The sequence below is a fragment of the Rana temporaria genome, chromosome 2, assembly GCF_905171775.1.
Source record: "Rana temporaria chromosome 2, aRanTem1.1, whole genome shotgun sequence".
Taxonomy (NCBI): Eukaryota; Metazoa; Chordata; class Amphibia; order Anura; family Ranidae; genus Rana; species Rana temporaria.
The window spans coordinates 34,270,157-34,288,275 of NC_053490.1; the positions used below are offsets into that span (position 1 = coordinate 34,270,157).

General features: G+C 45.9%; 1 protein-coding gene across 1 annotated transcript in view; it reads right to left on the reverse strand.

Annotated features, from left to right (window-relative positions):
- FCHSD2 (FCH and double SH3 domains 2) overlaps positions 1 to 18,119 on the reverse strand; it is a 382,474-nt gene that overhangs the window by 130,199 nt on the left and 234,156 nt on the right. Inside the window, exon 6 of the mRNA XM_040339308.1 lies at positions 3,936 to 4,012. Coding sequence (XP_040195242.1) covers positions 3,936 to 4,012 — 77 coding nt within the window. The remainder of the gene's footprint in view (positions 1 to 3,935; positions 4,013 to 18,119) is intronic.

Consider the following 18,119-nt stretch of genomic DNA (forward strand, 5'->3'; position numbering starts at 1 on the left):
TCACTTTTCAGTGGAGTGACAGTGCCTGCAAGTGTGAAAAACCTTTTGGGTTCACACTGGTATGCTGTGGTTTATCCTGCATGTTACTCCTGGTTATAGCCGCAGAGCCAATGGCTCCCGCTGCTGCCGGAAGCCAATCAGGAGTGCAAGTCCTCAGAGAGAGCAGGCTCTCATGGACATCGCTGGATGCAAAAGGGGCTCATGTAAGTATTAGGGGGGCTGCTGCACACAGGCTTTTCACCTTCATACATAGAATGCATGAAGGTAAAACAAACTTACCTTTAACCCCTTCATCTCTATCATTCCCCAGTGTATGATCTGTATGCCCATCATTACCAAGCACAATGTTTTAACTGACATGTTTCTTCATTTCCCAAAAAATGTGGGAGCGACAAATGGATCACCTTGGGTTGTCTACTTTCCAAGAAGAGGCCATTTCCGGGGTGTTTGCACTGTCTAAGAATTTTTATTTTAACAATTTTTTTTTCTCACATTTTTAAAACCCCCAGGTGTTATTAAAGTGGAACTAAAGTCTAAATCAGGGGTGCCCAACCTTTTGAAGAGTGAGAGCCACTTAAGCGACATGGTAACCAGTCGCGGCCACAATGAGTGGGTGGATGAAAGATCACGGCTACTCTATAAGCCCTCTGATCCGCCCCGAATGCAAGGGGATGAATCCCCCTGTGTTTTTGTTTTTTTAGCGGATCGGATTGGAGGTAGGAGCACTGCTTTTACTCTCGATATGTTTTGCGTACAGGATGCTTCATCAAGAGCATAAAGGTCTAATAACGGACATACATAATATAAACATAAAAACATCAAAAGATGTCAGTTTATACATAAAACATATAAAAATCTTTTTATATTTGTAACCTTTTATTTGTGATTTTTATATGTTTTATGTATCACTGTATTATCCAGGCTGCTCTACACCGGCTATTCACAGGCGCGATCCCACTACTGATCAGTACGGGGGTTTTGACCTGCTCCGTTTCCGGCCTGGGCCGGTTCACCCCTCCTTAGTGCAACCTGGTGGCCCCTGGCTCCCCTAGGGCCACCATATTGATACCGAACTTAGCGTGGACACCCGATCGACATAGCACAGGGTAGACCAGAACTCCTGGACTCAAGCAATCCGACAGCCTCAGCCTCCCAGGCAGCTGGGATTACAGATGCACGCCACTGCATGTATAGACTGACATATTTTGATGTTTTTCTGTTTAGGTTATGTATGTCCGTTATTAGACCTTTATGCTCCTGATGAAGCGTCCTGTACGCGAAACATGTGGAGAGTAAAAGCAAGATCTACTATTATGCATATTGGATTCAGCTTCAAACACTAAGAGTTCTATACCTTTTTGACGTTATGTGCTTTTATGCCATGAATGTACCTGTATAAGTATAAATCTATCTCTAATTTTGTGTTAGATGTACCGATACCATATGCTGATACTGTTTCATGAAATTATGTACACAAGTTTCTATTTATGCATTTTTTACAAAATAAATATTTATAGATCTTTTACATTAACTACCTGTACCGCCAAAAGTCCAATTTATTAGTCCATTAACTTCCATTGTCAAATGTAGGGTCCGATTGGTTTGGGCCGACCGTGTGAAAGGGGCCTAAGACTGGTTTCACACTGATGCGCTGCGGTTTACCCACACTGTGGCTTTCCTGCGAATTATCTGCACCTTGTCATAGGCTCCGCCCCTGGCAAGAGCTGGAGATATACAGGAAGCATCGCCTAATGGAGACCTGCTCTGCAGCCGCTTGCTTCCTCTACCACCAGCTTCATTCACAACACTGATGCTATAAGATGGCAGTTCCCGTGATCTGGGCTTGCCAACCTGCCATCCCAGAGCAGGAGGTCACGGGCCACATCAGAGGGCTCCGCGGGCCCCCAGGCCACTGGTTTGGCCCCCCTGGTCTAAATAATAAAAAAAAAACACTAAAGAAAACAAACAGAGCAGGTAGGTTCCTCATTGCAGAATAGACATGCAATTTCTCTTCTGCAATAAAATAAGCCTACGTGCTTTACACAGTATACTGAGCTGTACAGTGTGTACATACCGACACAGTGCCTGTATGCCAGGATAACGCAAATGCTGTCCATGTTCAGGAATTGCATAATCCTGCGTCGGATAACCAACACAACCGAAGACCGGGAAGAAGTCAGGGAGAAAGTGCCGGACCAGACGAGGGACCTCGCTGGAGTAGCGGTCAGTATTGCAGACTTTAGTTCCTCTTTAATCACCACCAAAAAAAGTTTTGATTGGTCCCAAAAAAAAAGTTATACAATCAATTTGTGTACAGTGTTGTACAATAGAGTAATTGTCAATCAAAGTATCACAGCACTGGAAATGGAAGAATGGCCTGGAAATAAAGGGGAATTACAGGCTGGTACTCAAGTGGCTTAAATGGGTTGTAAAGGTTTGTTTTTTATATTCTAAAATATGTTCCTTTAACCACTTAAGCGCCGGACCATTTTGTTGCTAAATGCCCAGGCCAGGTTTTGCGATTCGGCACTGCGTCGCTTTAACAGACAATTGCGCGGTCGTGCGACGTGGCTCTCAAACAAAATTGGCGTCCTTTTTTTCCCCACAAATAGAGCTTTCTTTTGGTGGCATTTGATCACCTCTGCGGTTTTTATTTTTTGCGCTATAAACAAAAATAGAGCGACAATTTTGAAAAAAATTCAATATTTTTTACTTTTTGCTATAATAAATACCCCCCAAAAACATATATACATTTTTTCCCCCCTCAGTTTAGGCCGATACGTATTCTTCTACCTATTTTTGGTAAAAAAAAACGCAATAAGCGTTTATCGATTGGTTTGCGCAAAATTTATAGCGTTTAGAAAATAGGGGATAGTTTTATTGCATTTTTTATATATATTTTTTTTTTTTACTACTAATGGCGGCGATCAGCGATTTTTTTCGTGACTGCGACATTATGGCGGACACTTCGGACAATTTTGACACATTTTTGGGACCATTGTCATTTTCACAGCAAAAAATGCATTTAAATTGCATTGTTTATTGTGAAAATGACAGTTGCAGTTTGGGAGTTAACCACAGGGGGCGCTGTAGGAGTTAGGGTTCACCTAGTGTGTGTTTACAACTGTAGGGGGGTGTGGCTGTAGGTCTGACGTCATCGATCGAGTCTCCCTATAAAAAGGTATGACTCGATCGATGCAGCCGCCACAGTGAAGCACGGGGAAGCCGTGTTTACACACGGCTCTCCCCGTTCTTCAGCTCCGGGGGGCGATCGGACCCCCGGCCCACGTCTAGGCAGGGACGTACAGGTACGCCAATGTGCCTGTCCGTGCCATTCTGCCGAAGTATATCTACATGCGGCGGTTCGGGAAGTGGTTAAGCTTGTGCATTGTTGGTTCACGTACCTTTTCCTTCCATTTCCCTTCTAAATGTATTTTTTTTCTTTGTCTGAATTTCTCACTTCCTGTTCCTCCTCAGTAAGCTTGCCCCCATCACCCGAGCCGTTTTGGCTGGGGGTTAGTCAGCGTGCTCACCCCCCTCCCTTGGAACTACATCCCTGCCGAACGTTCACAGCATCTCCCCGCAGGGATGTAGTCCCAAGGGAGGGGGGTGAGCACGCTGACTAACCCCCAGCCAGAACGGCTCATGTGATGGGGGCAAGCTTACAGGAAGTGAGAAATTCAGACAAAAAACATTTAGAAGGGAAATGGAAGGAAAAGGTAAGTGAACCAACAATGCACTAGCTTAAAGGAACCAATTTAGAAAATAAAAAACAAACCTTTACAACCCCTTTAACATAATGCCAAATGTAAACGTGCTTTCAGAAGTTGTATTAAGAGTAAAAGGAGCCGCCTCCGAATCTCCTTTGCATTTGTCTATTCCAAACATTACACACATAAAAAAAAAAAGAAAAATGTGGGGTGGAAATTCCTCACCTGTACTCGCTCCTTTCATCTGGTTTTAACACAGGCCACTCTTTCTTCAAGTACTGGCTGGCTAATTTCTGTATAGTCTGGAAAACAAACAACTATTCATGTAAAACACGTCATGTACATGATAAGATCACACAAATCATGTGCTATTTCGTCAATCTGCTTAAAAAGTCAGTTTATCAAACAACTTAAACAATAAACGTTTTACTTGAAGTCTCCACATCATTTTATTACATTTTAGTACATTTTGTAAATAAGTAATTTTTCTCCCTTACCGATGAGGCTGCACTGATGGGCATCGATTAGGTGGCACGAATATGCCGCACTTATGGGCATTGATAGGTGGCACTGATAAGCAGCACTGATGGGCACAGATAGGTGGCACTGGTGGACATTACCAATGGCCACTGATTGCTGGCACTTGTGGGCACTGCCTGCTGGCAGTGGTGTGCACTCATTGCTGGAAGCTGTGGGCACTCAATTGTAATCAGGGCACTGATGATCAGTGCCCTGATTACATACCTAGCTGTCCCCTGCGAGGAGATGTCGCTTATTGGCTTTCCTCTCCCCACACTCTGTCAGATTACCGGCATCTCTGTGTTTACATGTGATCACATGGTTAAAGCGGGAGTTCACCCAAAAATCAACTTTCTGCAGTTAGATCCAGCATACTGCTGACATCTGCAGTATGCTGGTCCTTTTTTTTTTTTTTTGGTACTTATCGTTTTAGCAGTATTTCTTCTATGGCTCCGAGCGGGGAATCCTGTGGGGAATGGGCGTTCCCGAAGCCAAGCAAGTGATGGACGGCCTTCGATAGCGCGTCACGGCTTCTGAAAACAGCCGAGGTGACACTTGGCTGTTTACGGCGCCTGCGCCTGCCGTGTAGAGCTGACTGCGCAGGCGCCGTAAATTGCAGAGTGTCAATCGTGTGGATTTTCGGAAGCCGTGACGCGCTATCAAAGGCTGTCAATCAACTTGCTTGTCTTCGGGAACGCCTATACCAGGAAGTAATCCCCGCTCGGAGCCATAGAAGAAATACTGCTAAAACGATAAGTACCAAAATAAAATAAAAAAGACCAGCATACTGCAGATGTCAGCAGTATGCTGGATCTAACTGCAGAAAGTTGATTTTTGGGTGAACTCCCGCTTTAAAGAGCCGTAACTCTTTACAGAGATAGAGGTCGCACCGTGTCCTAGCAACACCCGGGGGCGCGCAAGAGCGGTCATTCTGGGAAGCAGTCATATGACATCCTTCCAGAACGAGAGCCGCCCAGCCATACTTTGACGGCAAGTGGTTAAACAAGTTCTGACAAACTGTTAAAGGGGTTGTAAAGCTCCGTGTTTTTTCACCTTAATGCAGTGGTCTCCAAACTGCGGCCCGAGGGCCCTTTCCTTGCCTTTATCCGGCCCTTGGACACCAAAAATGGGGCACCATTTTCTCCACTGATGCCAATGAAGGGGCACAATTCCTTAACCTTTTATCAACAATTGGCACTATTCCACCTCCTAATACATGGGACTATTCCTCAGACTAACACCAACAACGGAGCACCATTCCTCCCACTGACACCAATGACGGGGCACTATTCCTTCCTTTGATACCAACAATTGGCACTATTCCTCCCACTAATACCAACGATGTGGCGTTGTATACTCCCTTTGACGCCAAAACATTTTCTACTCACATTGGCCACATTCTGGCCCCCAGAGAGCCTGACAGACAGTAAACTGGCCCTTTGTTTAGAAAGTTTGGAGACCCCTGCCTTAATGCATCCTATGCAATCTCGGCCCCCCCCCCCCAGCCCCTCCGTTTTACTTACCTGAGCTCCGAAACTCAGTGGGCTCGTTCCCGCGATGGTTTCCCCCAGCTTGAGACGGCTCGTCATTGGAGATTGATAGCAACGCAGCCATTGGCTCCCGCTACTGTCAATCAATGACGCGACGTTGGGGCGCAGGGCCGAGTGATACAGTCACCCGCTAAAAGCTGCTGGCTGTATCACGGGAGCGCACCCGCAAGCTAAACCTCTTAGGAGAGCGCTTCCCAAGAAGGGGGTTAGCTCTTGAGGGGAGGAGCCGAGACCGCCGCTGAGGGACCCCAGACTACCAGGATTGGGGCCACTCTGTGCAAAACTAACTGCAGAGTGGAGGAAAGTATGATATGTTTGTCATTTAAAAAAAAAAAAAAAAAAAATATATATATATATATATATATATATATATATATATATATATATATATATATATATATATATACACACACCTTTACAACCCCTTTAAGGCCTGGTTCACACCTACCGTATTTGCCGGCGTACAAGACGACCATTTGGATGCAAAAAAATGCATCCAAAGTCGGGGGTCGTCTTATACGCCGGATCTGTCTCCGTCAGGATGCGGAAATCCATGTTTCAGGCTGCGGGCATCCATGATTTAAAAGCCGCGACTCCTCCTCAGACTGTTCCGTGATAGACGGAACACAAATTTTTCCAGCAGGGCCTCTGTTCAGTGTTCCGCCTATCACGGATGTCCTCTCGTCCGAGGATGAAACATGGATGTCCGCAGCAAAAAAATAAGGTAGGGAGATCGTCTTGGCCGGCACAGTGGAGGCATGTAATGGACAGTGGAGGCATGGAATGGCACAGTGGAGGCATAAAATGGCACAGTGGGGGCATGGAATGGCACAGTGGGGGCATGGAATGGCACAGTGGGGGCATGGAATGGCACAGTGGAGGCATGGAATGGCACAGTGGAGGCATGGAATGGCACAGTGGAGGCATGGAATGGCACAGTGGAGGCATGGAATGGCACAATGGAGGCATGGAATGGCACAGTGGAGGCATGGAATGGCACAGTGGAGGCATGGAATGGCACAGTGGAGGCATGGAATGGCACAGTGGAGGCATGGAATGGCACAGTGGAGGCATGGAATGGCACAATGGAGGCATGGAATGGCACAATGGAGGCATGGAATGGCACAATGGAGGCATGGAATGGCACAGTGGAGGCATGGAATGGCACAGTGGAGGCATGGAATGGCACAGTGGGGCATGTAATGGCACAGTGGGGCATGTAATGGCACAGTGGGGCATGTAATGGCACGGCACAGTGGGGCATGTAATGGCACGGCACAGTGGGGCATGTAATGGCACGGCACAGTGGGGCATGTAATGGCACGGCACAGTGGGGCATGTAATGGCACGGCACAGTGGGGCATGTAATGGCACGGCACAGTGGGGCATGTAATGGGACGGCACAGTGGGGCATGTAATGGGACGGCACAGTGGGGCATGTAATGGGACGGCACAGTGGGGCATGTAATGGGACGGCACAGTGGGGCATGTAATGGGACGGCACAGTGGGGCATGTAATGGGACGGCACAGTGGGGCATGTAATGGGACGGCACAGTGGGGCATGTAATGGGACGGCACAGTGGGGCATGTAATGGGACGGCACAGTGGGGCATGGAATGGCACGGCACAGTGGGGCATGGAATGGCACGGCACAGTGGGGCATGGAATGGCACAGTGGGGCATGGAATGGCACGGCACAGTGGGGCATGGAATGGCACGGCACAGTGGGGCATGGAATGGCACGGCACAGTGGGGCATGGAATGGCACGGCACAGTGGGGCATGTAATGGCACGGCACAGTGGGGCATGTAATGGCACGGCACAGTGGGGCATATAATGGCACGGCACAGTGGGGCATGTAATGGGACGGCACAGTGGGGCATGTAATGGGACGGCACAGTGGGGCATGTAATGGGACGGCACAGTGGGGCATGTAATGGGACGGCACAGTGGGGCATGTAATGGCACGGCACAGTGGGGCATGTAATGGGACGGCACAGTGGGGCATGTAATGGGACGGCACAGTGGGGCATGTAATGGGACGGCACAGTGGGGCATGTAATGGGACGGCACAGTGGGGCATGTAATGGGACGGCACAGTGGGGCATGTAATGGGACGGCACAGTGGGGCATGTAATGGGACGGCACAGTGGGGCATGTAATGGGACGGCACAGTGGGGCATGTAATGGCACGGCACAGTGGGGCATGGAATGGCACGGCACAGTGGGGCATGGAATGGCACGGCACAGTGGGGCATGGAATGGCACAGTGGGGCATGGAATGGCACAGTGAGATTTGAAAAATGCCTGTTTCTGTCGGCGGTTGTTCTGGCTACCCCTCAGCTTCCAGACAGACTAGTAGGAAGGGGGTAGTATTATACGGCGAGTATATCCCAAAACCAACATTTTTCCTGGAAAATTAGGGGGTCGTCTTATACGCCGGCAAATACGGTATTTTTAGTGCATTTTCAGTTTTGCAGAAACACACTACAGTCCATGTAACATGGTTTCCTATGGATGTAGTTCACATCTGTGCATTTTATGGAAAGGACCAGGGAATCTTTTCTGGTTTTTAGTTCCAAAAACTTTAATGGATCAAAAACGTGTATTGAAAAACACAAAATGCACCTGCAATATGCAACCTGCATGGGTGTGAATCTGGCCTTACTTCACATACTCCATGTACAGCATTCCCAGAATTTCTACTATGCATAAAAATAGGTTGGAATGCATTAAGGACAGGGCTATCTGATTTATTATGTTCTGAGCTTAAAAAAATAAAATAAAAAAGTATTTCAGTCAAGTGAAAGGGAAAACATAGCATGTGGATATTTCATATTTACTACCTTCAAGCAGCCGATTGCGAGTGCAAAATCTAGTTTGAGAAGGCTGGTTTATTACTATGCTGTGAACAGCCTGTGCACAATTGAATAAACACACACAGCTACATGAGATGTAGAGGTTGGCTACACTCCTAGTAGAAACAGCAGGTAAATCAAAATAATAAACAAATGTTTTATATGCTTCAGTATTAAAAAAAAAACAAATGAAAATAATAATAAACCAACGTTTTATACCCTTCAGTATTATTAAAAAAAAAAACTCATTACAATTGAAGATTTCGGGGCATGACACAACATAACGAGGAAATTCTATATAAAGTTTGCTGTGGCTACCGCTCAGATTAAGAGAAGGTCATAAAAATAGCTGCCAAAGAAGTAAAAAGAAAAGACAAATGAGGGAAAAGGACGATGTTAGCGGTCACAGTACTGGAAAAAACAGCTAAGTTTGTGATTTATTGGGACGTGTTCAATGGGGAAGAGGTCTGATTATGTGAAGAGGAGATTTCCTATCTTATTGGGGGAAAGCACTGACAGGCCTGTGTGAGAAACTTCGATAATTTCACTTTGCATTAGTGTGACGTTGGATTGGTCAACTTTTTCTGGCCAATCACCATTCCAAAAACCTGCATTAAAAAGACATGTACTGTGTACAGTAAACTGAATTGCAGGAAGATGCAGTACAAGCCTTCGGTCACACTAGTGCTGCTGCAGCACACTGGGCCAGATTCTCGTAGAATCCGCGGCGGCGTAGCGCAAGCCATTTACACCACGCCGCCGCAATTTACTGGAGCAAGTGCCGTATTCTCAAAGCACTTGCTCGGTAATTTGCGGCGGCGTAGTGTAAATGGCCCGGCGTAAGGCCGCGTAATTCAAAGGGGGCGGCTTGCATTTAAATTAAGGGCGCCCCCGCGCCGATCGAACTGCGCATGCGCTGGCCGTAAATATAGCCCAGTGCGCATGCTCCAGCTCACGATGGAAAACGTCAATGAAGCCGACGTGAGCGTCATTTACGTAAAGCCCTATTCGCGAACGACTTAGTAAAACGACGGAAAAAGAGGACGCTGTCCCGACAACATACTTAACATGGCATGCGACGGACCTTCGTAAACTTACCCCTCATATAGCAGGGGTAAGTTTACGCTTACGGAAACGACGTAAACGACGACGAGGCGGTCGCAAAAACGTTCGGGAATCGGCGTATCAGGCTCATTTGCATAGACAATTGAAAAATCGTCGTAAACGCCATCTAGCGGCCAGCGTGGAATTACATCCAAGATCCGACGGTGTAAGTGACTTACGCCAGTCGGATCTACGCCGTATCTATGCGTAAATGATTCTAAGAATCACTCGCATAGATACCCGGGCTCAGAAACAGAGATACGACGGTGTATCTGGAGATACACCGTCGTATCTCTTTTGAGAATCTGGCCCAATGTGTTTTTGTACTGCGACTTCACACGTTTTTCATGCTTAATGCGTTTTTTTTGTAGGAGACTGGATTTTATACACAAAATGCTGCCAAAAACTCACTAAAATCACATGTAAATGTTTGTGCGTTTCCATTGTACTCGTATGAACAGAGGGCTAAAGACACAAAATTATCACAACTCTGTATTAGAGCTGCACAATTACCCGTATATACTCGAGTATAAGCCGACCCAAATATAAGCCGAGGCATCTAATTTTACCACAAAAAAATGGGTGTCCATCTGCATGCCTCACTGTGTCCATGTGCCCATGCCTCACTGTGTCCATGCCTCACTGTGTCCATGTATCCATCCCTCACTGTGCCCATGCCTCACCGTGCCAATGATTGACTGACGTTTAACATGGGAGTCTATGGAATAGGTGCCCGGCTTTGAAAAATCGGTGCTCCCCAGCCGTAGGTCCCCCAGACAACCAACTTTGCACACTTGTAGAGGAGAAATGGGGTCCAGGGGACCTACGGTCGGCCGGTACCGGGTCCCCAAAGTCTGGGAGATCAGGTGCAAAAAGGTGATTCGAATATAAGCCGAGGGGGGCATTTTCAGCACAAAAAAATTGGCTGAAAAACTCGGGCTTTTACGTAATCATTAGGAATTGAGATCACAATTTTTTCCCCCCCTCGCAATCTTAAAGCATTTTCCCGATTCTTTCTATGCAGAGAGTTTTCTGCTCAAGCCAACAGCTGTCAAAAAAACAAAAAAAACAGGCAGCCTGCCAAGTATCACAACATTCCTCAGTCACTAAGCTAACTATAAACATTGTAACGTTTTGTTCTTTAGATCAAAGGAATGAACGTCGGTCTGTAAACCATTTAACCACCTCAATACCAGGCACTTTCGCCCCCTTCCTTCCCAAACCAATTTTCAGTGCTCTTGAACTTTCAATGACAATTGCGCGGTCATGCTACACAGTACCCAAGTGAAATTGTTCACACAAATAGAGCCTGTAGTCCAAGGGAGGGGGCGAGCACGACACTCCACACCAGGGAGAAAGCCTTGCATTACTGTGTGGAGTTACAGACAGAAGAACAGGAAGTGAGGATTTCTCAGAAGAAATAAGGACATTTAAAAGCAAAATGGAAGGATGAGGTAAGTCAAGGAGGACTGCACTAAGGTAAAGGAAGCTATTAAGGGGAAAAAAAATTGTACCTTTGCAACACCTTTAAGTTGCATGGATCGGAACAGATGCCACTGAAATCAATTTATGTGTCAAGTGCCGGTTTACGCTGATGCAAATCTGTTGCGAATTTGATGCGTTACAAAAAGCCTAGACTCGCATTTCATCCAAAAAACACATTGGCCCGGATTCACAAAGCACTTACACCGACTTATCTCGAGATACGCCGCGTAAGTGCACAGATGCGCCGTCGTATCTATGCGCCTGACTTTGAAAGCAAGATACGCCTGAAATTAGGCTTCATCCGACCGACGTACGTTTCCTACGCCATCGTATCGTGGGCTCATATTTACGCTGGCCGCAAGGGGCGCTCCCATGGATTTACGCTTCGAATATGTAAATGACTGAAATACGCCGATTCACAAACGTACTTGCGCCTGTCGCAGTAATATACGCGGTTTACGCAAGTCGTACGTCCGGCGTAAAGTTATGCCTCATAAAGCAGGTGTAAGTCAGCAGCATCAATGCACCAGGGAACACAGCCGTCGTATTTTATGTTGTTTACGTAGTGCGTGAATAGGGCTGGGCGTAGGTTACGTTCACGTCGTAGGCAGTGATTCAACGTATCTTAGGCATTCGTTCCGACGTGATTCTGAGCATGCGCATTGGGAAGCATCCACGGGACGGCGCATGCGCCGTTCGTTCGGCCCATCATTTGCATGGGTTCACGGTTCATTTAAATGCATGACGCCCACTTCCACCTAATTTGAATTAGGCCGGCTTACACCTACGAATTTACGTTACGCCGGCGCAACGTTGGGAGAATTTTTTCTTTGTGAATACTGTGCTCGCCGCACTGCGCAGCGTCGGCGTAGCGTATATTCGATACGCTACGCCCGCATAAAGATGCGCCGAGGTATGGGAATCTGGGCCAGTGTGTTCAATGACGGTTGTGTACACATCTATGCATTGCGATTGCTATTCAAATGCGATGCGGCAACAAAAAGGGTCCTGTGCAAGTTTACTGCGTTGCGCTGCCCTTCCTATTGCCCACAGCTTCATGGGACATCATATCACAGGTTCCAGAAGGCTGCAGGACCATTCACACAGAGCAAGGCGGCTTTTGCATGCACAGTGTGAAGCTGCAAGGAGTCACAGCCAGCTTCCCACACTTAAGATGCCGGCGCCAGGGACCCAAAGACCGGTGAAGAACCAACCCAGATGAGGATGGCGCTGGATGCCTGGACAGGTTAGTGCCCTTTTATTAACAGTCAGCCGCTACAGTATTTGTAGCTGCTTACCTTTATTTTATTTATTTTTTGTTCTTAAGGTGAAGATCCTCTTTAATGAAAGCAGTGTAGGCACCTGAAATTTACCTGGTATCAGCCTCTTGCAGTCTCTGAAGATCAACATTCAAGAGGAACAGGCGAAATAGGGAGGCAATCAGTTCATGCGCTGACAAGGAGCATGCTCATAGGAGGAAAAAGCATAGTGATAAAGATGAGCTCATCACTGCGCTGCTTCTCCTTCACTGTCCAGTCCTAGGCTGGGGGCGGGACTGTGACAGCCTAGGCTCAGAGGATGTGGGTCGAATGCTGCTGGCCGTCACTCAACCCAGAACAGTGAGGACATCTAGTGGCAGAAAAGTATTGTGGGGGACAACTCTGCATTGAAGGTATTGCAGAAAAGGCTGTTTTTATTTTTTAAAGTCATCTTTTAATAAACATGTACAGCTGTGGGGAATGTCTAGTTTTATTGTCTCTCGGATCCGACATTCATGAAATTTAGCATTTGGGGGGGGTCTCTGAAGGCAAGAGACACTTCTTTATCTATACAACTTTATATGACATTTATGAGCCTGGGCTGTATTCAGGAAGGCTCAGAGAGCGATGTAATAATGGGGGTCCTGCGCCGCAACAAACACAACAGAATTCCGAAAATACTCCTCCCTGTAAACTACCATGTAACACAATGGCCCCACAATGGATCAGTGCGTTTGTTCAGCCCCCTCTAAATGCATTTACTTCTGCCAGGAAAAAAAAGTGGTTTACCACTCCAACATGGGGCGCCAATTCTGACACTTCTCACATACATGTAGAAACCCGAAAATTACTTACAACCCCAAAGCATTATACATTTTCTGAAAGCAACAGGCATGGAGAATAAAATGGTGGTGTTTGCAAATTTATAGGATACATATTTGTGCAGTGGTTTATATATTCTTTATTTATTAAAAACAATTGTTCCATAAATTACAAAAATAAAAAGATAAAAGCCAAACTAAATCATGCAGACACAGGCATATTCTAAAGGACATCAAATTTGTCAGACAGTCATGACCTTTATCCAACTGTAATGCCGCGTACACACGGACATTTTTTTATGACGAGAAAAATACAATTTTTTAAAAGTGGTCATTAAAAATGATTGTGTATAAGGTATTTTACAGATGGTATTATACGCCAGCCACGATAGCCCGCTTTGTCCCTTCTTACTCCCCTTATTGTTATCGGGTTGCTCAATGGAAGGTACAATGGCCCATATTTGGTGGACATGTCCTAAGGTATGCAGACTATGGGCCAGATTCTGGTAGAAGTGCGGCGGCGTAACGTATCAGATACGTTACACCGCCGCAAGTTTTCATCGCAAGTGCCTGATTCACAAAGCACTTGCGATGAAAACTACGCCGGCGGCCTCCGGCGCAAGGTGGGCCAATTCAAATGGGCGTGTGCCATTTAAATTAGGCGCGCTTCCGCGCCAGACCTACTGCGCATGCTCCGTTTCTTAACTCCCGCCGTGCTTTGCACGCCGCGACGTCATTTTTTCGAACGGCGATGCGCGTAGCGTAATTCCGTATTCCCGGACGGCTTACGCAAACGACGTTATTTTTTAAATTTCGACGCGGGAACGACGGCCATACTTTAGACAGCAATACGTTTGCTGACTAAAGTTAGGGCACCAAAAACGACGACTAACTTTGCGACGGGAAACTAGACTAGCGGCGACGTAGCGAACGCGGAAATCCGTCGTGGATCCGCCGTAACTCCTAATTTGCATACCCGACGCTGGTTTACGACGCGAACTCCCCCCCAGCGGCGGCCGCGGTACTGCATCCTAAGATCCGACAGTGTAAAACAATTACACCTGTCGGATCTTATGGATATCTATGCGTAACTGATTCTATGAATCAGTCGCATAGATAGAAACAGAGATACAACGGCGTATCAGGAGATACGCCGTCGTATCTCTTTGGTGAATCTGGCCCTATGGGTTAGAGTCTATTCCCTTCTACGCAATATGTTCCATTCCAACCTAAGGAGAGACCCATATGAAGCCCTTTTATGTAAACCCATCCTTGAACTTCTCCGCCCGGAACGCCAATTAGCCCAACGCCTCTTTAATGCTACTAAGTTGACCATTGCGAGAGCTTGGAAAACCCGCGTACTTAGCTTCAAGGCAGTTAAAAAAATCGCATGAACGATATTATTATTAACGAAAAATTGGAGTCCTTCACCTCTGATACCCACAGTAAATTTCTTAGGGTTTGGCAACCATGGATATCGAATCACCAACCCTCCAGGTTTGATAGTCTCAATCTAGGTGTCTCTGGATGCCCCCCCTCTTTTTTTTTTCCTGACTCCCCCCCCCCCTTTTTTTCCCGATGCTTCTTTTACTTCGTCTCGCTCTTGTAGGTCTCCTTCCCCCCTACTCCCTGTAGTCTATCTACTTTGTTTCCTATTTCTGTGTACTCTTTTGTGAGACTCCTGATGTTTTGGAGTCGATTTAGTGATGATGGTTACAGTGATACAAGTTACCGTATTTATCGGCATATACCGCACACTTTTTTCCCCTTAAAATAAGGGGAAAATCGTGGGCTGCGCAATATACCCGCTCTGTGTTTGAACGCTGCCGACATATACCGACCGCAGTACACTCGGCCAGGCTCGGCTCTGCTCGCGGTCACGCCCTGTGCCGCCTCCTAGCCTTTATGCGAGAGGAACCGAGCGTGGCCGAGCGTGCCCGAGTGTACTGCGCTCGGTATATGTCGGCGGCGGCCAAGCACAGCGCGGGAAGCAGGGATCGGCTCAGAAACAGCGCGGGAGAAGCAGGGAGGACACCACCGAGGCCGCAGATAAATGCCGGACCGGACAAGGCTGCCAGGCAAGACACCGACGAGGGGCATTGAAACTGTAAGTGTTTTCTTTTTTTCAGGAATTTCCCTTCCAGGTTGGGGGTGCGTGCTATACGAAGATAAATACGGTACCTAACTTTGAGAGACCAAATGGGGGATATATACTTAATAGCTGTTTTTTTTTGTGTTCTATATGATCACAGTACAGTAGAATTATGCATATTTGAACCCCCCCCCCCTTTTTTTTTTGTCTTTTCTGTTATTTTCTATTTGTGTCATTGAATGTTGTACAATGTATTTGGCATCCCGCTGCTGGGATTCCCTTTTCCATTTTCTGTTTGATGTAACCATCACATTGTTGCACTAACCTGTTGTGACTACTTTTCTATCAATAAAACTTTGTAAAAGAAAAATGATTGTGTGTAGGCTCCAGAGGCCATTACAAATTTAGAACATGCTCTATTTTTTCTTAACGTTTTTCACGTCGTCGTTTTTCACGTCGTGAAAAATGGTCGTGAGTAGGCTTTAATGACGGGGGAAAAAACGCGCATGCTCAGAAGCAAGTTATGAGAAGTGAAATTTGCATATTAAAGCCCAAAGGGTGGCGCCATCCGAATGGAACTTCCCCTTTATAGTGCCGTCGTACGTGTTGTACGTCGCCGCGCTTTTTTTCCCCCCACAATCGTGTGAATGCAAGGCAGGGTTGACAAGAATCACATTGAGAAAAACTTTGTTTTTTTCCCATGACATTAAAAACGGTCGTGTGTACGCGTACACGCGATCATTTTTCGTCATGAAAAAAAACGTTGTGTTTAAAAACGTCATTTAAAAATGATCATGTGTGGGCTGCACATCGTTTCAGTTTCTGAAAAACGACCAAAAAAAAATTCGAACATGCTGCATTTTTTAACGTTGTTTTAAAAAATGTCATTTTTCGGGTTGTAAAAAAATGATGGTGTGTGGGCTAAAACAACGTTTTAAAGCCGCGCATGCTCAGAAGCAAGTTATGAGACGGGAGCGCTCGTTCTGGTAAAACTACTGTTCATAATGGAGTAAGCACATTCATCACGCTGTAACAGACAAAAAAAGCGCAAATCGTCTTTTACTAACACGGAATCAGCTAAAGCAGCCCAAAGGTTAGGGTGGGCATGGGAATATCAGAAGGCCACTTCAAAACAGCAATTCTATCTTTAATCTGAATACATCGCAATGTTGTGCTTCCCCTTGTGAACTTGTATTATTATGTTTTTAAACAAAAATCAAACGACATAATCAAATGTTTCCCATGTTGCCCAATAATTACCAGCGGAAGGTTTGCGCAGAGGAGAAATGACAAATGACAAATTCCAGACACAATTCCGATGCAGACATATGCAAATGTCTTGTTCTATCCCCCCTTGCGCTGCCCTCATTAATATTCATGAGGGTGAAACAACAAAAGGCTGGTTTACCCATCTGTAGGCAGTGGAATTCCGGGAGGGCTACGTCTGATGCCGACACACAACGGGAGGGGAGACACGGCTGCTGGCGGCCACATGGGCCCTTATTTACAAAAGATCTGTTATTGAAGCCGATAGCTGGATTGCACCAGAGCTGTGCTGAGTTTAGAAAACGCCTGTTCATCACTGAAAACTGCGGTCCGGTCATGGAAAAATACTTTTAACCACTTGCTTACTGGGCACATATACCCCCCTCCTGCCCAGGTGAAATTTCAGCTTCCGGCACTGCGTCGCTTTAACTGACAATTGCGCAGTCGTGCGACATGGCTCCCAAACAAAATTGACGTTCTTTTTCCCCACAAGTAGAGCTTTCTTTTGGTGGTATTTGATCACCTCTGCGTTTTTTTATTTTTTGCGCTATAAACAAAAAAAGACCAACAATTTTGAAAAAAAAAATCAATATTTTTTACTTGGTGCTATAATAAATAGCCCAATTAAAAAAAAAAAAAAAAATTCTCAGTCTAGGCCGATACGTATTCTTCTACATATTCTTGGTAAAAAATAAATAAAATAAAAAAATCGCAATAAGCGACTGGTTTGCGCAAAAATTTATAGCGCCTACAAAATAGGGGACAGAATTATTATTTTTTATTATTTTTTTTTTACTAGTAATGGCGGCGATCTGTGATTTTTATTGGGACTGCGACATTATGGCGGACATATCGGACACTTTTGACACATTTTTGGAACCATTCACATTCATACTGCGATCAGTGCTATAAATATGCACTAATTACTGTATAAATGTGACTGGCAGGGAAGGGGTTAACACTAGGGGGTGAGGAAAAGGTTAAATGGGTACCCAAATAGGGAACAATTTTCATGGAGGAAGAGAGAGGAGGAGGAAGGTATATTAATGGATTTACTTTAATTCCCCCCCCCCCCCTTTTTTTTTTTTTATGTTTTGTAGTTGTGGGTTTTTTTTTTTTTGTTCTTTTTGTTCTTGTTCTTTTTTTTTTTCTCTTCTCTGTTATGTACTTGTAGTGTACGTATGTATAAATGTAATGTTCATTGTCTTTGATGGAAGTTGGTTTTATATGCAAGTGATGCAATATACAGAAAAAAAAAAAAAAATGGGTACCCTGCATAGTGTTTCTAACTGTAGGGGAAGGGGACTGACTGGGGGAGGTAACCGATCTGTGTCCCTATGTACAAGGGACACAGCATCGGTCTCCTCTCTCCCTGACAGGACGTGGAGCTCTGTGTTTACACACACAGATCCACGTCCTTGTCTGTGTAACCGCCGATCGCGGGTGCCTGGCAG